The sequence below is a fragment of the Sorex araneus genome, chromosome 4 (genome assembly GCF_027595985.1).
Source record: "Sorex araneus isolate mSorAra2 chromosome 4, mSorAra2.pri, whole genome shotgun sequence".
Taxonomy (NCBI): Eukaryota; Metazoa; Chordata; class Mammalia; order Eulipotyphla; family Soricidae; genus Sorex; species Sorex araneus.
In genome coordinates, this window is record NC_073305.1 from 42,000,369 (window position 1) to 42,025,500 (window position 25,132).

At 44.1% G+C, this 25,132-nt stretch overlaps 1 protein-coding gene across 1 annotated transcript; it reads left to right on the plus strand.

Moving 5' to 3' along the window:
- Window positions 1-178: 178 nt before the first annotated feature.
- On the plus strand, window positions 179-23,699 carry ZNF660 (zinc finger protein 660). The gene is given in 3 exon segments (XM_055135149.1): window positions 179-598; window positions 4,739-4,887; window positions 21,612-23,699. Coding segments are annotated over 3 exon segments (1,617 nt in total). The 3' UTR covers window positions 22,660-23,699.
- Window positions 23,700-25,132: the final 1,433 nt, after the last annotated feature.

The window sequence follows — 25,132 nt, forward strand, 5'->3', positions numbered from 1 at the left end:
TATCTGTTGAGGGCCTATCATCAGCACCGAGTTGAACACTTACAGTGACGGTCATTTTTCTCTTGAAATTTCCATAGGTGACACTCCCCTACTTCTTACCTCCAGCTCTGAAAGACAACTCCTGAAACCCAAATTCAGGACAAACTACAACTGGGATAGCCTTCTCTGTGGGCTCACAATGGCCACCCAAGGCAGGAAAATGTCAGGCCTCATCCCCAGAGGGGTTGTTCTCCAGAAACAGGAGGGAATCCTGGCCATCCAGAAAGAGCCAGGGAGCCAGACGTGGGGGCAAGGCTGCAGTCTCCAAAAGACGCACCCTCCTGTCTGTGAAAATTTCCAGCTGCACTTCAGGCAGTTGTATTACCATGAGATGTCTGGGCCAAGGGAGGCACTGAGATGGCTTCAGAAGCTCTGCCACTGGTGGCTGATGCCTGAGGTACACACCAAGGAGCAGATCCTGAAGCTGCTGGTGCTGGAGCAGTTCCTGAGCATCCTGCCAGGGGCGCTGCGCACCTCGATGCAACTGCACTACTTCGAGAGCGGTGAGGTCTTGGCTGTGGTGCAGGATTTCCAGAGACACCTCAGTGGATCAGGAGAGGTGAGCAAAGGAGAATGGGAGCTAGACATCATCCTGTGCTTACTCCTGGCCTTGAACTTAGGAAATTTCTGGCAGTCCTTGGGTGACCATATGGGATGCCAGGGATCAAATCCATATCCACTGTGTGAAGGCAAATGCCCTACTTTTTCAGCCCCTGTGTGGAAGCATTCTTATTTTTTTGTCACACCCAGGGATTTCTCCTGGCTCTGCACTCAGGAATTACTCCTGGCGGTGTTCAGGGCACCATATAGGATTCCCAGAATTGAACCCTGATGGGATGCGTGTAAGGCAAGGCAAGTGCCTTACCTGCTATACTATTTCTCCAGACTCTGGGAGGAAACATTCTTAAAATGAGGATCTGGGGTTGTAGGTGCTTCGGATCCCCGAGCCAGTACTTGTGTAGAGAGTACAAAGTTTTGTGCTCCAAAAAAGAAATGTAAATCTAATGTAAATGTAAATGTAAATCAAAATGTAAATGTAAAAAGAAATGTAAATCTCAAGGAAGCTCTGTGAAACAATTTGTGAAAGACTGTGTTATAGCCTGAATTCAGCCTGAAGGTCTTGAAAGCCACCCTGGCAGGCGGAACGTACCTAGGGTAGGATGGAGGTGCAGTCACTGGGGAGGGCTTGACCTTTGCAGTCCTCATTACTCACATCTGTAGGCTGTCAGAGTCCATTCCCGACATTCCTGCCTTTGAGGTTCCCAATGAAAGTGACATTCTTGGCCTTATAATTATTTAGTCCTTTTCAAGGTTTCCAAACTCAACTCAAGTCTTTTTGCCTCTTCTAATTTTGATTTTATATTTTCTGAGTTTCTCTCAAATGTAAAAACCAAGGTAAGTTGAATTTGTAGAAGAGTTGGAAAGAGCAGTATGATACAGGGGAAATCTGACTTTTAGACCACATTGCTACCAAGTTCAGTGACAAGAGAAGCATAAAGTTGCAGATATAGCATGTGTGTGTATACATATACCTATCCGCGTGTGCACACATGCATGGACACAAGCATGTATTTTGTATCCATATTTGTGTTTCTGCCAGAAAGTAGCTTACATTAGATTGCAAGTCTAAGATCTCTAGGGCAGGCTCTCAGGAAGGGAAGGCTGGAACTCACGAACAAGCTGAAGATGTTGTCTCTCAGCAGATTTTCTTCTTGGTGGAAGCTTTAGCTCTGATAGCCTGATCATACAAATTATTTAATCAGGCCAGTTTAGATTGCCTAGCATAATCTCCATGATGTAAGGTTAATTGATAATAGATTTAATAGTATGTAGAGAATACCTTCAAAATAATGTAAATGAGTGCTTAAATGGATACATCAGAATACCATTCCATGGATTTTCCTGGTAAGTCTCTCTGGTAACTGAGACAGCAGGATTAGTATGTCTTCTACTTTTACTGTCTTCCAAGGTGATGTATCTAAAATTTACCAGTACTCAGCACATCATTTTATTCAATGCTTTTCTGTAAAGATGATTATCTACCCTACAGAAGCAATTTCAGGGATTAACTGGGCAAGGATAAGTAGCAAAAAAAAAATAATAGGTTTAGAATGGTATTGTGTAAGGAGGATGGGAGAGAATTTTCCCTTTCTCCTACATATTTTGCCTCAGCATGAGAATGTTTCCTCCATTAAAATTTAGTATTTTGGGACTGGAACAATGGCACAGCAGGTAAGACACTTGCCTTGCATGAGGCCAACCCAGATTTGATCTCTGACATCCCATATGGTCCCCTTAGTACCACCAGAATGATTCCTGAGTGCAGAGAGTTAGGAGTAACCCCTGAGCATCTCCAGGTGTGGCCCCCAAACAATAAATAAATAAATAAATAAATAAAATTCAGTATTTTACCTATGAAGCCTCAGAAAAAGGTGATAGTTATGACTCATGGCAAGCTTGGATCGTACAGTGGATAAGGAAACTAACAAAATGTTCTTATAATGTTTTTTATTTCTGCTCTAATGATGTCAAAATATATGTCCTGTCTTCACTGCTCTGCAGACACAAAAAGGTTGAAAACTAGTGATTGAATCTCTAGTTATTGCTTATTATCACTAAGTGTAAGAGTAAAATTTTCCAGCTCCCTGCATTCTAAGTCAGTTCTTTCCTTCTAGAATCTTGCTATGGCATTCCATCTCATCAAAATTAGAATGAATGTTCATATCTGTAAGGAAAATAAATGAACGACTGGGTGGCCCAAATACCTAGCAGGAACTGTGTCAGGGCTTAACAGTTGATAATTGACAAATTTGTGCTGTCATAATGCAGTTAAGTTCTGTCTTCTGCTAGTTTCCACAACTTCTGCTAGCTTCATATCTATTTACAAGAACTATCCAATTCAGGGGGTAGAGCAATAGTATAGTGGGTAGGGCTCTCGCTTTGCATACAGCTGACCCAGGTGCGATCTCTGACATCTTCTATGGTCCCACAAACCCTGCCTGGAGTGATCCCTGAGTGCAGAGCTAAGAATAAGGACTGAGCACCAGCTGGGTGTAACCCCCCACACACCAAAAAAAAAAGAACCATTGAAATGAGAGCCTGAAAATCAAAGCCCTGGAGAGATTTCTGGTTCTACCACCATAGAGGAGGGATACACAGTAAGGAATACCCCTCATGTTGGCAGATGTAACTCAATAGTGCAAGTCCAGCATAGCATATTGAAGTTAATTTTACCATCTATTGTAGTATGGACATGCCAGAGTTTATAAATGTTATTTTTAGACAGTGTTTTCTCCACTAAATATTGATTTAAAAATTAGTAGCCATAAGATTTTGAGGAGCTGGTTTGATAACTGCAAAGATTGGGAATATAAGGTCTGTACTCAGAGATATTCTTGGTTGCTAAGGATTAGTATTTTCAGGGCCAGGGATATGGCTCTATGGGACAGCACATGACTTGCATGTGTGGGACACTGAGCTCAATTCCTAGTGCCAGAATGAGATATAGAGAAATAGAGAGAAAACAGGGAGAGAGAAGGAGAGAGAGCTTGGTATGATCTAGTCTATCCTTTTTACTTTTTAATGTGTTTGGGCCACATCCAAGAGGTTCTAATGTGCTACTCCTGACACAGTGCTTCAAGTCCTTGGAAGTTTTCAGGGAACCATGCAGTGCCAGGGGTTGAATCCAGGCCTCCAGCATGCAAAACACACAACTTAAGCCTTTGAACTCTCTCCCTAGACCAGTAATCTAATTGTATTTGAGTTCTTTGTAGAAAGTTTTGCACTGTAGCACTATCGTCCTGTTATTCACCGGTTTGCTCGAGCAGGCACCAGTAACATCTCCATTGTGAGACTTGTTGTGACTGTTTTTGGCGTATTGAATACGCCACTGATAGCTTGCCAGACTCTGTCTTGGGGTCGGATAATCTCAGTAGCTTGCCGAGCTCTCCGAGAGGGATGGAGAAATCAAACCCGGGTTGGCCACATGCAAGGCAAATGCCCTACCCACTGTGCTATTACTCCAGCCCATATAAATAATTCTCCCTAATATAAGGTATTAGGGGGAAATAATATATATTGAAAACTAGATTTGCAGATAACCCTCCACATTTCTTAGGAAATACCAAAAGAAAGGTGGCTAAAAAGTATTGATTTAACAATACCAATATTAGGCCAAATATTCGCTCTTGATGCATTGTAATGATCAAGATAAAGTTATTGCCCTTAAAACATTTGTCTTGGGCTGGAGTGATAGCACAGCGGGTAGGGAGTTTGCCTTGCACACGACCGACCGGGGTTCAATTCCCAGCATACCATATGGTCTCCCGAGCACCGCCAGGAGTAATTCCTAAGTGCATGAGCCAGGAGTAACCCCTGCACAATGCCGGGTGTGACCCAAAAAGCAAAAAAAAATTACTCATAGGTGTTTCCTATAAGTTGAAGCCATAGGAAGTGTACTAAATTAATCTCCTGGATCCTTTTTTTAAATTAGATGGTCTTCAATATTTGTGTCTGGGAAACTGACAGAATGATCTGCCAAGCTATAGATTCTGCTTTGACAGTCTTCCTCCAATACCAGTGGGTCTAGAAAGAACACTTCATTCGTTTCTTTTGCTTCCTTTCTAAAGGGTGTTTCTTTGAGAGCTTGGGTACCTTTTAGGATGCTTTTTTGAACCCAATTGTATTTCCCTCACTGTAGGTTTTAGCTCCAGCACTGGAAAATGAAATGCATTAAGAAGAGATGAAAGATCTGGGTGCAGCTAAGGAGTCTCCTCCTAGCTCACCCCTCAGTGAGGCTTTATCCCCTGGAACCCAGTGTGACCCAGCAACATACCACTTCCCCAATGGGTACTCAGTACTTGCATTCCCTGCTCTGGCCTCAAGTCATACCTCCTTTCTCTTCCCTGGAGTTTCCTCATCTTTCCATCCCCACTGTATTAGAATCCCTCACTGATCTACCCGCTAGTGGCTATTTCTTTTTGCTTATTCTGTAATAGTGTATTTCTCAAATCCATCTTCTAGGAAAGTTACTGTTGAACGTGGACGATCTAATATTCTCTACTACATTGAAAAAGTTTGCTTTCTAATATTTGAGTCAGTCGTAATTGTAAGGAAAGGCATAGCATCCATTGGAGTGATACCCATGCTCAGGCACTCGATGCTATCACAAATTAGTAATGTAATATATAAATAGTGAGATCTTATGTTCGGGAGGGAGTGGAGACTGCTCCCTGGTGGAGAAAGTGAGATTCACTGTATCACTGTGATCCCGTTGCTCATCGATTTGCTCAGGCAGGCACCAGTAACGTCTCCATCATGAGATTTGTTGTTATTGTTTTTGGCATATAGAATACACCAAGTGGAGCTTGCCAGGCTCTGCTGTGCAGGCAGAATACTCTTGGTAGCTTGCCAGGCTCTCTGAGAGGGACAGAGGAATCAAACCTGGGACGGCCATAGTGAGATTAGACTATGAAAAATGAGGAGAGGGGCTGGAGCAATAGCACAGTGGGTAGGGCGTTTGTCTTGCATGCGGCTGAACTGGGTTCGATTCCCAGCATCCCATATGGTCCCCTGAGCACCGCCAGGGGTAATTCCTGAGTGCAGAGCCAGGAGTGACCTGTGCATCCCTGGGTGTGACCCAAAAAGCAAAAAAAAAATGAGGAGGACTGTTGAAGGGGAGAAAAGTATTAGGCAGTGGTGCAAAGGATTTAAACACATCAACTAAGTGGGAGTTCTTGAACCTCAGTGAGGTAGAGTCGGAGTAAACTAAGAAACTGTTTTTTTTGTGCTTTGGGGTCTGCTTATATAGGATCTTGCCATTGAATGAGATTGGGAAGATTGGAGAGGGAAGTAGGTAACAGCTGATTTGTTAGAAATTTCATGGAATTAAAGTAGCACGTGTGAGCACTGTGAACTGAATGCAGAGACTGCCGGGCTGAAGCTTGGTAGGAGACTAATGTCAGAGAATAGACAAGAGGCACTTATTGCCTGAACAGGTTTGAGTGAAATGGAAAGTGCTAGATGTGACACATTGTGAAAGAGAAATCCATGGAACTAGAGGGGAGGGGAAATTGAGGGTAATAAGCAGTGTTTAGAATCACGGGCATATCTAGGAAAATCAGAAAAGGAGGATAGTAAGGACAATGGGATGGGCGTTTGCCTTGCATGTGGTGACCTGGATTCAATTCCCAGCATCCCGTATGGTCTCATTCCCCTGACCCTGAAAAGAGCCTCCAATCATTGCGAAAAATGAGTAAGAGAGGCTGCTAAAATCTCAGGGCTGGGATTAATGGAGATGTTACTGGCACCCGCTCAAGCAAAATGATGAACAACGGGATGACAGTGATACAGTGAATTTATTTTATTGAAAACTTTTTGAATAACTGAAGTTATTTGAGCTTGAACCAAATAAAATCCATTTGCTTGTGCTCATTTTTGTTAAGTGTGGCACAAAAATGAAATTTCTAAAGTTTTGCTGTCTTTTCAAAAGTACATTTAGAATGTTCTCTTTCTCTGAAAGTTTTCATATTGTGGGAATTATTCTTGAAAGGCTAAAAGCAAGTGGGCTTGGTACTTTGGGGAAGGGATGAATTGTAGTAGATGTCTCTTTACCAACATTTTTATTTCTACAGTGATTGCACTCAAGATTTTACTTTCAGAAATTTTGCTATTATGTATCTGTAAATCATTGTGTGTTTTTTTTCTGAACTAATGCAACTTGTTTTTTTTTTCTTCCTCCTACCCCCTTACATTTGTTGAGTAATGTTATAGCATTGATGCTGGGTTGTACACATGGCTGACTGCAATTCTCTGTATGCACAGTTTTGTTGTTGTTGCTGTAGTGCAACAGGGGTTGCACATTAGGTTTTGGCACTTGCCCACTCAGCTGTAGTACTGCCAAGGTTTGAACTCCTTGATTGTGCTTGCTGGTTAGGGGCTAGAGGGGGGCTTTTTAAGCACTGGTGATGCTTGCCGGCCATCATGGTAGCACTCACATGTGTTTGCCAGGAAGAATACTTTCTGACTGTGATGCTCATCATCATCATCATCATCATCATCATCATCATCATCATCCTCCTGTTGATTGTCGATTTTCTCGAGCCGTCTCAGTATCATGTCCATTCATCCTAGCCCTGAGATTTTAGCAGCCTCTTTTCCTCGTTCTTCCCAATGGTGCCACATTGGAGGCTCTTTCAGGGTCAGGAGAATGAGACCCATCATTGTTACTGGTTTTGGCATATGAATACGCAATGGGGAGCTTGCCAGGCTCTCCCATGCCAGCAGAAAACTCTCAGTAGCTTGCCAGGTTCTCCGAGAGGGAGAACTAGGCTATAAGATGTCGCACGGCCACGAAGCGGCCACACACTTCTGGGAGCTTGGTTTTATAATCTCTGGATGTTAGCCGTTGATGGGATTACCCGGCACCAGGGGCAGTTTCTGGGTGTGACCGCCTGGCTACTGGAAAATGGGGGATCTGGGCAGAAGAGGCCCAGTCTCTATCTGAGCAGGCATGGAGATCTTGGCCCCGGGTCCCGCACACCTGGTTCCTCTGCCAGTTCCTTCATGCGTGAGGCTCATCCGAACGTGTGGAGAGGGGCCTTGATCATGACTGTGGGTCTTTGGCTGCAGGGGCTCTGCTTGGGGCGGGGAGGGAAACTCAACCCACCCCCTCCGAGGAGCCCCGGTGAAGACAGCTAGGTGTGAGGGCAAGAGACTCATACATCATTTTAGTTGTAGTGCTCACCCAATGTCACACCCATTTTTGTGGTACTTACAATGACAATGACATTTACCTGACAATGACATGGTAGAAAATACTTGTAGTGCTAGGAACCATATCAGAGCTGCAAGGATCATGCTTCTCAATGTGGGACACCAGGGATTTTAACTTTTGACCATAGACTTGCAAAACAGGTGCTCTAAGCCTCTTTGCTATTCTAGTCCTGTCGAATAATTGAAGTTATTTGAGCTTGAACTGAATAATCCTATAAAATTCTTCACTCTTATTATGTGATTAGAACTTTTTCTTACGTGATACTGTTCATGTTGCTTTGCCTTCATTTTTTTGTCATAACAATTGCACTTAGTACTTTTTCTCTTTAGAACTCCAGATTTGTCGTTTTGGGGGACTTTTTGTTTGATTTTTCCTTTTGGTGGAGGCGCAGGTCTAGATCACATCCAGCAATGCCCAGGGATTATAGGGAGCCATTTTACAAGCCTGGCTCTTATCTACCAGGCTTGCTTAAATTTCCTGTAACAAGGTTGCCACTACTGACCTTACAGACCTTATTGTTTCGCCATTGTTTTCACTAGCCGATACCCATGCCTGACATGACAAATGGACATGTCACAATCTGTAATTTACTACTGTTTGTACAGGGGTCCAGGCACGTATACCATACCACTGCCTCCCAGCTGACAAGTATAAATGCTGTAACTGCCAGTAGAATAAAGCTCCCTCTTTCTTGCTGCTTTCTGGCTCTGCATCTGTTTATTTGACTGTGACCCTTTCTCAGCCCCACGGAGGGTCCTTCCTGCTGGACAGGACAGGACCCCCACAAGGGATCACTCCTGGTTCTATGCTCGGGAACACTCCTCACATAGAGGGAACTATATGTGGGGATGGAAATTGAACACAGGCCAACCTATACAAGGAAAATACTCTACCCACTGTCCTATCTCCCAGGCCCAGTTTTAGTTATTTATATATGTGCCAGGATCAAATCCAGGACTTCATATGAAGCATGTGCTATACCACTAAGCTACATCACTTGCCTTGTGCAATATGTGTATGTATGTATATTTAGATATCTATACTACGTATATTAAAATATTTGCAGATATTTTCATTTAAAGAAACACAATTTTGAAAAATGATAGTTGAATTCTAGACATATAATGTTTCAATCCCACACCAGCATCAACTTACCTCCACCAGTGTTCCCAAGTTCCCTTCCTTCCCACTAGCCTGCCACTTTGACAGACATTTTAATTTGGTGGTTTAGTTTGAATCTCATGTTTTCATTGTTATTGAGTCTCGTTTGGATCTGAGCTGTACCACTCCCCCACATTACAATGTATCTTAGATCCCTGAACCCTGCTCCCCCATCATTTTCCTTTTTCACCCTTTTTACCCCTTTGAGTAAAGAGGGGTAAAGTAAAGATGAGTGTGGTGCATGAGAGGCCATTATTAGCAGTATTGCAAACTACAGAATCTCACTGAATCAAAAAAAACTTTAATACATATTAGGTATAGACATTTTTATTTTAGGCACACCCCAGAGTCCTTCCTCTCTGACATTCTCCTCCCTATACTCTGAACTCAAGGATGATTGGGCTGGAGTGATAGCACAGCGAGTAGGGCGTTTGCCTTGCATGCGGCCGACCCGGGTTCGAATCCCAGCATCCCATATGGTCCCCTGAGCACTTCCAGGAGTGATTCCTGAGTGCAGAGCCAGGAGTGACCCCTGTGCATTGCCGGGTGTGACCCAAAAAGCAAAAAAAAAAAAAAAGAAAGGATGATCTAGGCATCCCCCTTTACTCCATTGCATTCCCTCCCTTGCCCAGTTATTATTATAGCAAGATAAGCAAGATCATCTTATGTTTGTCCTTTTGGTTTACTTCATTTAATGTGCTATCTTCCAGTTCCATCCAGGTTGCAGCAATCACTTGTATCACTTGTTGTCCTGTTGATCTTTGATTTGCTCGAGCGGGCGCCAGTAAGTCGCCATTTGTTCCTGTCGCGCGATAGTGCAGTCCAATCATATCTGCTTGCTCCAGGAACAGGAAAAGCCTCAAATCATTCATTCAGGGATTTGACAAAGAAATCTTACCATCTAGTTGGTGGGTGGCCACGCGGTCTTCTGATGTCCCATGGAATCCAGTCGGTATACAGCTCTAGTCCAGCGGTCATCTCTGAATAGCATTACATGACCAGCCCATCTGATTTTTGATGCGTTGGCAAACGAGACAGCGTCCTTGATTCTTGACCGTCAACAGAGGTCAGAATTCCGGATTCCCTATCTCAGTTGAGTGAGCTGTGATACTCCTAGCATAGCTCTTTTGATTCCTCTTTGGGATATCCTAATAGTGTTTTCATTCTGTTTGCGTAGGGCCCAGGTCTCTGAGACATATGTTAGTGCAGAAAGAACAGTGGAATAGGAAAGATGTGCCTGGAGTCGGAGGTTCTTCGTCCTCTTAACCACTTCTTCGATGTCTTGAAGGCTGTCCATGCTGCTCTCTTCCTCCTGTCTGGCGCCAAGTCATTCCTCATGTTGATTTTTTGACCCAGGTACACATAGCTGCTGCATTCGGAGATGTTTGTTCCATTGAGAGCAAATGGAGCTTCAGGGACCAGTTCGTTTTTCATGAACATTGTCTTGTTGAGATTCAGCTGTAATCTGACCTTCCACACTCATGGTCGAAGTGGGCCAGCATTTGTGCCGCTTGGCTAATGTTTGGCATTATGAGAACGATGTCATCAGTGAAGCGGAGGTGGTGTAATTGCCAACTGTCTATCTTCACTCCCATTCCTTCCCATTCTAGTCATCGCATGATGTTCTCGAGGGTGGCACTGAAGAGTTTCGGTGAAATGGTATCATCCTGCCGTACCCCTCTCTTTACATCAATGATCACTTTCTTGTAGAATGAGACACTTAATACCCATTATTCCCACACCATATTTGATGGAGTTCAAATATGGTGTGAACCATAGTAACATCTCTGAGGGCGATTAGAGGCCACCCTAAAAGCCTCCATCCCTCTCAGAGAGCCCGGCAAGCTACCAAGAGTATCCCGCCCGCACGGCAGAGCCTAGCAAGCTACCCATGGCGTTTTTGATATGCCAACAACAGTAACAACAATCAGCCTCATTCACCTGACACCGAAAGAGCCCCCAATACGGCAGTGTTGAGAAAGATGAGCAAGGAGAGGCTGAAAAAATCTCAGGGACAAACTAGACTGCCAAAACAAAGAAAAACTAAAATGATTGTCTGTACTTTCAATGGATGTACACTGGCATCAGAAGCATCCATCGAGGACCTTCTGTGCAAGCACAGAAGATCAATCAAGTACGACATCATTGGTCTGACCAAAATGAGAAGACATCAATCACATCACGCCATTTTCGACACCGGAGAAAAATTGTTCCTCAGAACATGAGACAACAGAGGAGTCGGTGGTGTTGGTGTCCTTGTCAACACGAACATGGCCATAAGCATTGATTCATTCAAATGCCTAACAACCCGTGTCAGACAATTACGCTTGAATAGATGTGGCTCACTGCCTTCAGTTTCTATCTTCATCGTCTATGCACCAACTTCCAATTACGATGAAGAAGAAATTGAGAGGTTCTACATGGAACTGGAGATGTTCTATAAAGAAGACCACATCTTCTACAAGATCATTGCTGGTGATTTTAATGCCAAGATAGGTCCTAGAAGGTCGCCCAAAGAACTCCACATTGGGACCCATGGCCTAGAATGGAATGATCAGGGTGAGAGACTGTCTGAATTCATCATGTCAACCAAGACCATCCATGGTAACTCACAGTTCCAGAAGGCCAAATCTAAATGCTGGACATGGGAGTCTCCCAATGGAAAGTTCCACAATGAAATTGACCACATCATACTTGATCAAAGGTTTTGCCTGACCGACGTCGCTGTTGTCCCAAAATTCCAAATGGCATTGGACCACCGTCCCCTTCATGCGAAATTCTACTTCACAGAGCAGGGAGAAAGGTCTGCAAAATTTAAGTCTAAGAAGGCAACTCCCAGAATGACCACCAACTGGGAGCTCTTTGGCACTATTGCAGCAACGTGAGAAGATGCCATTCTTGACAACAGTGACGAGGAATACGATCGACTGGTTCAGCACCTCCATGACTGTGTGAAGAATGCCGAGAGTGAGAAAGCCACAAACAGATGCCTGTCTTCGGAAACTCTCGAGCTTATTCATCAATGTGGTTTGGCACGAGCCTCAGGCAACCACAAGCTAAAGCTCACAAAGCTGTGTAGAGATGCGATAAAGGAAGACCTCAAAGAGAGAAGAGCAGCAGTGTTGGCTGATGCGGCAGAAGCTAGGAAAAGTATTCTCAACGCTCGCCTGTCCTTCGCCAGCTACAAGACCAAGATGACTGCCCTCGACGTCCTGATGTGTAAAAAACTAAGGCTCGCCGAGGGGTGCGAGCACTCTCTGGCTCTCTAGGCGGCTCTGTCTCACCGCCCGCGTCCGGTGCCCCAGAACCACTGTGTGTGCTGTCGGTCAAAGGCAGGCGACGGAAGGAAGAAGGAAGGCCAAACTGGTTGCTCGATCCGTTTATTTCATTCTCTCTCCCTGCTTCTCTCCCGGCTCTCGGTCTCTCTCTGGATCTGTGGATCTGGCTCCCGTGGATCTGGCCCCCCAACCTTGCACGCAACTGACCGGGGTTTGATTCCTCCGTCCCTCTCGGAGAGCCTGGCAAGCTACCGAGAGTATCCTGCCTGCATGGCAGAGCCTAGCAAGTGACCCGTGGTGTACTCGGTATGCTGAAAACAGTAACAACAAATCTCACAATGAAGACATTACTGGTGCCCGCTCAAGGATATGCAAGGCCAGCTTCTAAGCTTTGGAGTAATCCTCCTGGTACTTATCTCTACTGTTCTTGGGTGTTAGTGTCCCATTCTGTTACTTTATACTCCACAAATGAGTGCAATCTATGTCTTTCCCTCTCTTTCTGACCCATTTCACTTAACATGATGCTTTCCATGTTGATCCCCTCCAGCTCCTCCATTCGTCCTATTGGTTGAACTCACACATACACACACACACCCTCCAGCCTCTCCACTCTTCCCAGTGACTGCACACACACACACACACAAACACACACACACCTCCAGCCCCTCCACTCTTTTCATTGGCTGAACACACACACACACACACACACACACACACACACACACACACCCCTCCAGCCCCTCCACTCTTTCCATGACTGCGCACACACACAGACACACACAGACACACACAGACACACACACAGACACACACAGACACACACAGACACAGACAGACAGACAGACAGACACACACACACACACACACACACACACACACACCACACCACAACACACCCCTCCAAGACCAAATGATATGGCGCAAATTGGGCTATAGGTAGCGCTACAGCCCCTGCTGACCAGGCTGGCTTGGAAGGAAGGACTCCAGCCTTCGGGGCACAGAGACGCGGAGACCTCCCGCTGCCTAGAAGGGCTGGAGGCTTAGGATGGGGCCCAGTGGGGAGTCGGTTGACGTAGTTCCTTCTCCGCTTTGTTCCAAGCCGTGGGTCGGGCGCTTTCGTGGCGGGGTATGTGCGGTTTGGTGTGGCTTTCGGGCTGGGTTCTGGAAGTGGGTGGGGGCCACGGACCAAGAATCGGGCCCTCGTCCAGGATTGCCAGGGCGCGGGGACTCCGCGGGGTGCCGTGGAGCTCCCTCTCCCTTTGTTTGGTGCCACCCCTTTGTCTTGGCGCTGATCTCTGGTCCTGACTGCCTGCTGGGATCGGGCGGACGGCGGTCCCGGTTCCGGGACAGGCATCCCTCCACTAGCCCGGCTGCCTGGTTAGGAACAGGCGAGGCGCCCAGGGGCTCAGATACTCCCCAACGGCTGCGTCTTTCACTCACACCAGTCTAGTCCCCGCGGTGCTGAGTTTCCAGTGACCAAGCGAATCCAGAGAGATGGGCAGAGTACTAGCCAAAGTTGCACATCCAACAGAGTCATTCCACAAATACCTATTGGCGCACCCACCTAGTTGCTAGGTTTTAGGATTGTGACATGGACAAAGCAGAACTGAATCGAGATGGAAGGGCCAGAGGCAGGAGCGTAGCTCTGCAGCAGAGCAGTCTCCTTGCATATAATACTTTCAAGATCTCCTGGGCTCAATCCGAGACCCCTGGTTCGGTACGTTTCTGGGCACTGCAGAGGGAATGGGGAAGAGAAAAGAGCCTGCGAACCTGGGGAGGGAAACACAAAACAGGGTTTGAAGCCTGGAACTCTAAAATTAGATGGGTGATCTGAGGGGGGAAAAAATCTCCAAACTTTATAGGACTCAGCAACGTTTCCTTCTTACACCCTTCTGCAAACTTTACGTGGAAATCAAGATGGCAAGAACTCAGGAAAAATGCATATTGCATTTAGAAAAGAATATGGGAGTATTTAGATTTCAAAAGCAAGGGTGAAAAGGAGCAGGTGTGATGGGTTGGAATAATTTAAGTATTTCCTTCTGATACAGTAGGCTTTAGCCACATACATTTCGGCAAATCATTCCATCTCCAGGAGCTTCGTTTCCCCATCTTTAAAATGGGAATGATCATCCTTCCTGCTCATATTCTACACAATGGGAAGTTATCCAAGCACAGGTCATAGTCTTGTGTGTCCACTTAGTGTTTAATCTCTCAGAGGACATAATTGTTTCTCTTTGCAGTGATTCAAGATCCCACTGAAAATTTTCTCACCAAACCCAGAGTCTGTGCTGAAAACTTTGCTGAGCAGATCTTTTGGAGTGAAGCTGAGGACTGTGAAGTTAGTCCAGGAACTGGATAGTATGAGGGCCAGGGATTCACCCTGGGAGCTTTCATTCAATTGAGGACCATTTCTGGTTGCCTATTTATCAAGAAAGAGAGAAGCTGTGAATATGGGAAGGGGGCCTTGACCTTGATGGGAGGAAAGGATATGTTATATAGTAGAATTCTCACATTGGAGAGATAGATGTAAGCTTAATTCCCAGCACTCCACTAAGTTCTAGTTCTCCATCTCTACATATTTGTATAAATCTAAGTGGCCCATGGAGTTCCTTCCAGCTCTGACTTCTGAGATTCTCCCAGTGCTTGAACTAAGCCAGTTTATTAAAGAATGTCAACCCTTGGATGATCCTGAGACAGAAATGCCATAAGTACAAGTAAACCATTATGTTCAGTTTGCAGCACAAAAGGGATACACTAATGGATCAAGTGGGTTGGTCGTCATGTGTTGAGGAACCCCTCAATTCAGGCAGAATTAGATAGAATCCTGAATTGTCCCCCCTTTTTTTTCTTTGTTGTTCCCAGGATCAAATTCAGGTCCTTCATATACAAGTCTTGTGCTTTATCACTGAACCACATTCCTTACCCCAGACTTGTTTAACATTTAAATCCAGCATGTAAATGCCATCTTTGTAAAAGGCTCTGTGCGGGATCCACATACCAGTATCATGTGCTCAGCTCCTTGGGTACTTAGGGCTGAATGTCTGGATCTGAGGAACAGTGCAGATACACGTATGACTGTAATGCAGCTCTACTATATGAAACAAATCTATCGTGTTCTTTTTTAGTACGGAAATTTTTAGATGGCCAAATCTGTCAGCTTTTCTGTTTTGGTGTCAACCTATGTCTTATGGCTTAGGCTTTCCTTTCCCTAAAAACAAGTACTGCCTAGTTATTTCCTTTTAGTTCTTTTTTAAATTTTTATTTTAAAATTTCATTTGTTTCTCTGAAATCTATTTTCAGGCATTGCCTTTTGTTCCTCACTCCCTCGCATTAATCATTAACCAAGGACCATGTGGCCGCTGCTCAGATGGAACTGACAGGTAAATTAAAGGAATACTGCCTCCCCAGGTAAAACCTGCCCCCCCCTCTTTCTCTCAGTTGGACTCTCTCCCCTCTTTAGATTTCTCATGGCCCAAAATGGTGGTACTGGGATCAGGAACCTCACCCAGTCAGTCAGCCTCAGGATCTGTAGGCCAGAGCTCTGTGGATCCTCATGTGTCTCTCGTGATTGTATGAGACTGCACTTTCATGCACCGTTGCCAGGGTACCCCTGGAGTGTCCTGCCAACCCTGCACTCCTGATCTCTTCCCATTCTCCTTCTAAGGCTTCACTTCATTCCTGCTTGGGAGCACTTTCAGGACCTCTCAAGGAATGACTAAACCATTCAGTATGGAAAATAGGTTTCCTTTGGATCAGACTCTCTTTAGCTCACCTGTTTCTGGTCTCCTGACAGGTCTTGCTTCCTTAGTCTTCTAGAACTCCCCTAGGCTTCTTATGGCACATCCTGTGCACTTCTCTCTCCCTGCCTGCCCTTCTTGCTGGAAAGAGTTGGATTTCATTGTCCTCTATCCTGTCATTATCTTGTACTGGAATCTTGTCATCTTATTAATTTGTTCATTCTTAGAATATTTATTGGATACTTGGAAAGTGGTGGGTCCTCTAATAACTAGCTTTTGTTGTGGTTGTTTTGCACACCCAGCAATGCTCAGGGGTTACTCCTGGCTCTGTGCCCAGAAATGACTCCTGTCAGTGCTTGGGGGTTATAGGGCGTGCCAGGGATCGAACCTGGGCTCGTTTCGTGGAAGACAAGTGGCCTAAACACTGTACTATCTCTGCAGCCCCTAATAACTAGATTCTGACACTGTGGGTTACACCCCATAAGGGGTCACGCAACTTTCATATAAATTTCTTTATGCTTTGTTATCTTTATACTTTTATGCTATGTTTCTTTATGCTTTTATTATGGACTGAAGCGATAGCACAGTGGGTAGGGCGTTTGCCTTGCACGCGGCCAACCTGAGTTCGATTCCTCCGTCCCTCTTGGAGAGCCTGGCAAGCTACCGAGAATATCCCGCCTGCATGGCAGAGCCTGGCAAACTGCCTGTGGCATATTCGATATGCCAAAAACAGTAACAAAAAGTCTCACAATGAAGAAGTTACTGGTCCCCTTTCGAGCAAATTGGTGAACAAAGGGGCGACAGTGTTACATGATTTGTTATCAGCAAATGCCTGATTATAGGCCTATTTTATACACCTCTATACTTCGGGTTGTATAAAAATTTCTTGGGAGAAAGGGTCACAAAGAGAACAGTTTAAGAACTTCTGGCCACACATATATACTGCCTTTCTTTTTTTTAATTTATTTTTTTACAATTTATTTATTTTATTGAATCACCATGTGGAAAGTTACAAATTTTTTGAGGCTTATGTTTCAGTTATACAATGCTCGAACACCCATCCCTTCACCAGTGCCCATATTCCACCACCAAAAACCCCAGTATACCTCCCACCCCACCCCCCACCCCTGCCTGCGTAGCTGATAAATTTCACTTCATTTTTTCTTTACCTGATTACATTCCATATTTCAACACAAAACTCACTATTGTTGGAGTTTCTCCCTCCCCCAAAAAACAGCCCTACTGACAAGGAAGCATTTGATAATTAGTTTTCCATTGCTGAGAATGAAGAGATATGAAATCGCAAGGCTTTTATCGCAGCCGTGCGGTTTGGGATTTCTGTATTTTAGTATTTTAGTAACTAAGTCCAGGGAGATTTATGTTAGAAATTGAATCATTTCGCTTCCTGGGACAGCATGGGGCTATGGCTTAGTTCACAGTCTAGAGACATGGCTGCAAGCAGTTGCTGGGCATACTGCCTTTCTATGGATGTCTCCCAACTCTTCTTATGTTCCTCCATTCTTTTATCACTTATACTCCTTCTGGGAGAATCTTCCTAAAATGGTCTTTCCCTGGTTTCATGCTTGGGTGGGATGAAATGAAATGCATTATTGGAACTAAGATCCACTTATGAGTTAATGTGGGGGGAAATAAAAAAAAAAGCTGGAGTGATAACACAGTGGGTAGGGCATTTGCCTTGCACGCAGTCAACCCGGGTTCGATTCCCAGCATCCCATATGGTCCCCTGAGCACTGCCAGGGGTAATTCCTGAGTGCCGAGCCAGGAGTAACCCCTATTCATTGCTGGGTGTGACCCAAAAAGAAAAAAAATGTGGGGGTAGCCACGATGAACACTGATTCTAGAATGGCAGACATAAACCAGCACTGTCCTAGGAAAACCAGGGTGACTATTTTGGTGTTTGGTTTTGGGCCACACCCCTGGTGGTGCTCAGGGCTTACAATACATATGTAAAATTTATTCATCCACCTATTTATCTCTCTATTAATTCATACCACTAAGAGTTATTTTTCTGATTTTCTGCAATGATTTTTAAATTTCTCTCCCCCTTTTCAAACCAGAATAATGCTTTGTAAAGTTTCCCTATGTTAGGCCATATATAGGATAAAGTGCTCAATGATTACTAATAATTACTAGTTTGAGAAATGTTGAAAGACCGAGGACGTGGCTCAAGTGGTAGAATACATGCCTTGCATGTTGAAGGCCCTGGGTTCAATTCCAGGCCCTGCATGCTGTCTTTCCCCAGAATCTCTTAGTAGTCCCTAAGTACCAAAGCACCACTGGGAATGCTCTAGTTTCTGAGCACTGCTAGGTCAGAGGGAAGGGAGGAAAGGCTGGGGAGACAGCTCAAAGGGTTAGAGTGCTGGCTTTGAATGCAGGGACTCCAAGGTTTAGTCCCTGGCACCTCACATTCCCCTGCGCTTCACTGGGAATTGACCCCTAAACACAATTGGAAATCACCAGCCACTGAGCACTGTCAGGTCTGACCTAAAAAACAGGAAACTTGGTTTCTCAGAACCTCGGTGTTGGTTTCTCTTGCTACCCCGCTGTGTTTTGTAGTCTTCTGACTTAGTGTGACTTAAGTCCACACTTCTGCTTCTTCGTGATTGGTCAGGAGTGTTAGCAGCAGCTTGATGTGAGGATTCCTGCAAGAACCTTCCACCTCCCCACCATCTTCTCTGCTTCCCCCCTCACATCTCAAGCATGAGTGTGCATAGGAGCCAGAGGTACGCCCCACTTCTGGAATGAAAACTCCAACCCCCATCAACCTTGCTGCTGGCTTTCAGCACTTACCATTGGGCCTGTCCCTCTCTACAGAGTGTGATTGGGTTGATCAGGAAGCTTTGAAACAGGGCCAGGGCTGTGACGTAGAGCTCAGGTGCATGTTTGCGTACATGAGTCTTGAGTTCAATCTCTGCAAAAAAACCAAAAAATTTCTTTTTTCAGAAAATGATGAGATTATAGAAACTGATCCAACTTTATGAAAGGCAATATATGATACTGCAAAATAATTTCACTCTGACCCTTTTGTTCTAGAAATATATTTCAATAGGAAGAAAACTTTGTAGAGTGACCAGGATAACATTATTGATACTGATTAAATTGTTGGGAACAGCAGAATTGTTTAACACTAGTAAAATTGTGTTATTATCTTGTAAATTATCTTGAACTCAATTATTGTAGCTAAAATGATCATAGGAAGATTACATAACAATGTAACAATGTGAGAAGGTAGCATTGCACTTTAGCACTATCGTCCAGTTGTTCATCAACTTGCTTTAGCGGGCACCAGTAATGTCTCCGTTGTGAGATTTGTTGTTAGTGTTTTTGGCATATCGAATACACCACGGATAGCTTGCCAGGCTTTGCCATGTGGGTGGAATACTCTCGGTAGCATGCCAGGCTCTCCAAGAGGGACGGAGGAATCGAACCCAGGTTGGCTGCGTGCAAGGCAAACGTCCTACCTGCTGTGCTATTGCTCCAGTCCAGTGAGAAAATACATAATAAAATTATGTTCAAAAATTACGTTCTTGGGGCTGGAGCGATAGCACAGCGGGTAGGGCATTTGCCTTTCACGTGGCCAACCCAGGTTCAATTCCCAGCATTCCATATGGTCCCCTGAGTACTGCCAGGGGTACTCAGTAATTCCTAAGTGCAAAGCCAGGAGTAACCCCTGTGCATCACCAGGTGTGATCAAAAAAAAAAATTATGTGCTTGGGGCTGGAGTGATAGCACAGTGGGTAGGGCATTTGCTTGCACGCGGCTGACCCGGGTTCAAATCCCAGCATCCCATATGGTCCCCTGAGCACAGCCAGGAGTAATTCCTGAGTGCAGAGCCAGGAATAATCCCTGTGCATAGCCGGGTGTGACCCAAAAAGAAAAAAAATGTTCTTAAATGACTTTATAATTGTCAATATGGGTAGTCCTGAAAAAGAGCATAATAAAAAAATTAGTCTTGTGTCAGTACCATGGAGTTATTTTTCTGTTTTCTTTTATGATCCACCCCCGTAGATATGAGATCTGCTAGGTTTATGTATGCATGTTAACTTGGGAAATTGGCACTCAATCCCAGCATTGGTTTTATATATCACATCCTCTTGGTTGCATTGTCTCATACTTTTACCCTTTAGCCATATTTAAATGCTTTATCATTTTGCCAGTCAAGGTGGTATAAATGTCCTTGGCTCATGCTTTCACCCAACTCTCCCTCAATTCAGCCTCTCAGTTCACCAACAGACTCAGTTTGGCAGGATGATAACATGGTGCAAAGAGGACAGATTGAACATGTATGTCTCAATCCACGACAGAGGAGGCTATGATATGACTAGGGATATGGTCATATCAATATAGGAAAATCCATCCTGTGATCTTTATCAAAACAGGCTAAAAACAGGAATGTAGATAAGGGCTTTGTCCATAGGGCCTGGACTTAGCTCAGAAGATGAAATCTTATTTTGTTTTGTTTTGGAGCCACACTCTTCAATGCTCAGAACTTACTCCTGGCTTTGCACTCAGGGATGACTCCTGATGGTGCTGGGAGACTGGGGATTAAACCCGAGTTGACTGTGTTCGGAGCAAGTGCCCTGACCCCTGTTCTATCTCTCCAACCCAGAGACAATTCTAGTTACCTATTTTATGAAACAGTTCTTGAGCACCTGGCTTAGTGTTAGTGCTAGTCACTACTGTGTCATTGGTGCTAGGAGAATCAGCCAGCAAGAACTGAAAGCCAAGGGCCCAGAACCATAATAAGCAGGTAAAGGCGCTTGCCTTGCACAAGGCCAACCCAAATTCTCTCACAGCCTTCAGCACATGTAGTCCCCTAAGTGCTGCCAGGGTGTGACCCCAAAACAACAGCAACAAAATAACTGAAAGCCAAACTTATCTGAAGATTGATTATTTGAGCTTCCAAACAACTCTTTCAGTTTATTTTATTTTATTTTTCTTTGTTTTCTTGGGCCACACCCAGTGGTGCTCAGGGCTTATTCCTGGCTTCGTACTCAGGGATCACTCCTGGTGGACTCCGGGAACCATGTGGGTGCTAGAGATCAAACCTGGGATGGCTGCATGCCATCCCATGGACGTATCTGCTATCTGCTGTACTGTCTGCTGTACTACCTGCTGTACTATCTCTCCAGCCTTCTTCCTGTTTATTGTTTCTAAGAACAGGTTTAAAGTTAAAGAGTTCCAGTTCTGGGAGCTGATTATGAAACAGGAAGAAAAGCCGGATAGATTTTACACTAAATGTTTATTTTTCTGATGCTGGACTTACTGGGTTTCTATTAGTGAACTCTTGCTTTCTATTATTAGTCTCTTCCTTGATTTCTGGGCTAACACATTTTTATCTTTTTTTTTTAACCAGTTCTTCCTTCCTCTGAATATTTATATTTCCATGTGAGACCTTCTGCTCTACTATGTCTTGCTACCCTTGAATAATTCTCCTTTCTTTAGTGTAGAGAACAGATAACATGAGCAATTTCATTTCTCCCTGTCAGATGGTAACACTGGGAGTGAGGAGCTGTAAGTTTCAAAAAATTACTACGAAAAATCAGAATCATATCAAGATCAGAATCTTTCCAGGTGAGTGACACAGAAGTGCTACCCCAGAAGTCAACATGTAGATAATTCCTCTAAAAGACCTTTGGAATGCCCCAAGCAAGAGAAAATGCGGAGAGTGACAAGAAGCTTCAAACATAAGACTGCTCACGACAATAAAGCACTGCCAGAAGCAAGTGCCCAAGAATCTGAAAAAGACCAGTGCTCTGATCCTGTAAATGAGAAAATTCAAGCTAATAAGAAACAGTATGTATGTACAGAGTGTGGGAAAGCCTTCAATCAGAGTGCAAACCTCACGGTGCATGAGCGAATCCACACAGGAGAAAAACCCTATAAGTGTAAGGAATGTGGGAAAGCCTTCAGTCACAGTTCCAACCTTGTCGTTCATCGGAGAATCCACACTGGCCTTAAGCCCTACACGTGCAATGAATGTGGGAAATCTTTCAGTGGTAAGTCACACCTCATCAGACACCAGGGAATCCACAGTGGGGAGAAAATTTACGAATGTAAGGAGTGTGGGAAAGCCTTCAGTCGGAGTTCTGGTCTTATTTCACACCACCGAGTTCACACTGGGGAGAAGCCCTACACTTGTATTGAATGTGGGAAAGCTTTTAGTCGAAGTTCAAACCTCACTCAGCATCAGAGAATGCACAAAGGGAAAAAAGTTTACAAATGTAAGGAGTGTGGGAAAACCTGTGTTTCTAATACAAAGATTATGGATCATCAGAGAATCCACACCGGAGAGAAACCTTATGAGTGTGATGAGTGCGGCAAAGCTTTTATTTTGAGGAAGACCCTTAGTGAACATCAGAGACTTCATCGTAGAGAGAAACCTTACAAATGTAACGAGTGTGGGAAAGCTTTTACTTCTAATCGAAACCTTGTTGACCACCAGAGAGTTCACACTGGAGAGAAACCCTATAAGTGCAATGAATGCGGAAAAACCTTCAGGCAGACCTCTCAAGTTATTTTACATTTGAGAACCCATACTAAGGAGAAACCCTATAAATGTGATGAGTGTGGGAAAGCCTATCGGTATAGCTCACAGCTTATTCAACACCAGAGAAAACATAATGAGGAGAAAGAAGTCTCATCTTAAGCACTGTAGGTCTTAGAACTAACTGCTTGTTTCTGGAAAAGAAAGTTTTTCTTTAACAGGGTTAGTATCATCAACTGTAACCCTGTTTCTAAGATTCCATACAAGAAAATAACCAGAAGTAGATAAAGATTAATAAAGAGGGGCTGGAGCGATAGCTCAGCGGGTAGGGCTTTTGCCTTGCACGCGGCCGACCCTGGTTCGAATCCCAGCATCCCATATGGTCCCCTGAGCACCGCCAGGGGTGATTCCTGAGTGCATGAGCCAGGAGTGACCCCTGTGCATCGCCGGGTATGACCCAAAAAGAAAAAAAAAGATTAATAAAGAATATTTACACAAACATAGCATACCACTGGAGGAAGAAAACTAGACTTTCAACTGCATAGGGTTTAAATGAAAGATGGTCTGTCCACAGTAGATTTTGTGGCCCTTCTGAGCATTTTCAAAGAATAGTGAATCCCAATGGGCAAATATTTGGATAAAGTGAATGATAGAAGGAAGAAAAAACAATGAAGTATGATTGAAAGACATTTATGCATAGGGACAAAAGGGAATGAAATAAAACCAAACCAAAATGTTAGTAGTTATTAACTCTGGATAATAGATTTGTAGGTGATTTCTATTTTTCCCTTTATACTTTTTTATGTTTTCTAGATTTTCTACAATGAGAATGTACTACTTTTATATTCAGGGAAAATTTACAGTATTTTAAAAATGCAGTTAATCTGTGATTCTTTTCATTGAACAGTGTTATAAAGACATGTAGAACTCTGAAACCTTGGGCACTTAGTAACTGTGAAACCACAGCAAATCATGCCCTTTTAAGATTCTGTTTCCTGGGGCTGGAGTGATAGCACAGCGGGTAGGGCATTCGCCTTGCATGCGGCCGACCTGGGTTTGATTCCCAGCATCCCATGTGGTCCCCTGAGCATCGCCAGGGGTAATTCCTGTGTGCAGAGCCAGGAGTAACCCCTGAGTATCGCTGGGTGTGACCCAAAAAAGCAAAAAAGAATGTTTCCTGTTTAACAAAATTATAAACACCAGTCATTGGTCCTTTGCAGAGGCTTTGCCAATCTTATAATGTATAACTAAATCACTGTTAGATTAATAAAACACAGCAAAATTTGGCTGCAGTCTCCCCTTCCTTGGCTGTAGAAAGATCTGCATATAATGAAGAACAACTCGGGCTGTGGATGTAACTTATTAAAGTGTATGCCTTGCAAAAAAAATTAAAAAAAAATAATAAAGTGTATGCCTTGCAATAAGACCATGAGTTTAAGCCCTGGCACCACAAGAAGAAAAAATAAGGGGCCAGAGAGATAGTACAGTGGGTGAGGTGATTTGTCTTGCATGTGGCGACCCTGGTTCTGTCCCCAAAGTCACATATGGTCCCTCAAGCCCCACCAGGAGAGATCCCTGAGCACAGCAGAGCCAGGAGGAAGCCCTAAGCACCACAGGGTATGGCAAAATCAAAACCAAGAAGAACCACCTAGACTGCATCTCTTTGGTATATATGAAAAAGACCAGAAAATATTGTGCCCTTATAAACTGAAAAAATTTCTTGTCCATAACCTGTTTATTGAGCCAGCACAACCTAACAAAGGGGGAAATTCTGATTAGCAGAGCTCAGTAGCTAATAGAACAGACTCTGGGGTCAGAAACATATGTTCTAATCCCAGTCTGCCATCTTGTCAATCTGGGGTGTTTTTTAAATACTGTTTTTGTATTGGGGCCACACTTGGCAGTGCTCAGGTCTTCCCCCTAGCCCTGCACTCAGGGACCACTCCTGGCAGAGTCCAGAGGACCCAATTTGGGTGATGGGGATAGAACCTGGGTCAGCCATATGCAAGGTAAATTCCCTACTTGTACTATCTCTCTGGCCCCGCTTGTCAATTTTGAACTAGCTGCATATTCCCCCTGAGCCTTACTGGGAAAAAGGAGTGAGTTCCTGCATCACTGGGTTGGGAGAATTGGGTGGATGTACATATGGTAAACCTGGCATATGGGAAAGAACCAGAGCTTTTTTTTTTAACTTTTAAAATTTATAACATAGTTCACAATATTTGGTTACATTTAATATTTGAACATCCCACCACCATTACACCTTCCCACCACCATATTTCGGATGTTTTCATCTGAATGTTCAGATGTTTCCACCCTGCCCCAAAGCAGAACCCAAATAATTTATTTTCTATTGTTATGAAAAACCACTGAAAATGCTACAAAAAAGTTTCCTTAGAGGAAATGATTTCATAAACATGCTGCCAGTCTTCCTTGAGAAATTTAAACTTTCTCTGCTCCCTTGTAATTAACTTTTAAGGATTATGTATTTCTTCCTTGCTGTTACTGGAGTGAAAGAAATACAGAGAGCAGAGCGATTGCCTTATAGGCACCAGGCCACAGTTTAATCTCTGGAATCCATATGGTCCCCCGAGTCTCACCAGGAGTGACCTCTGAGCACTAAGCAAGGCAAAAA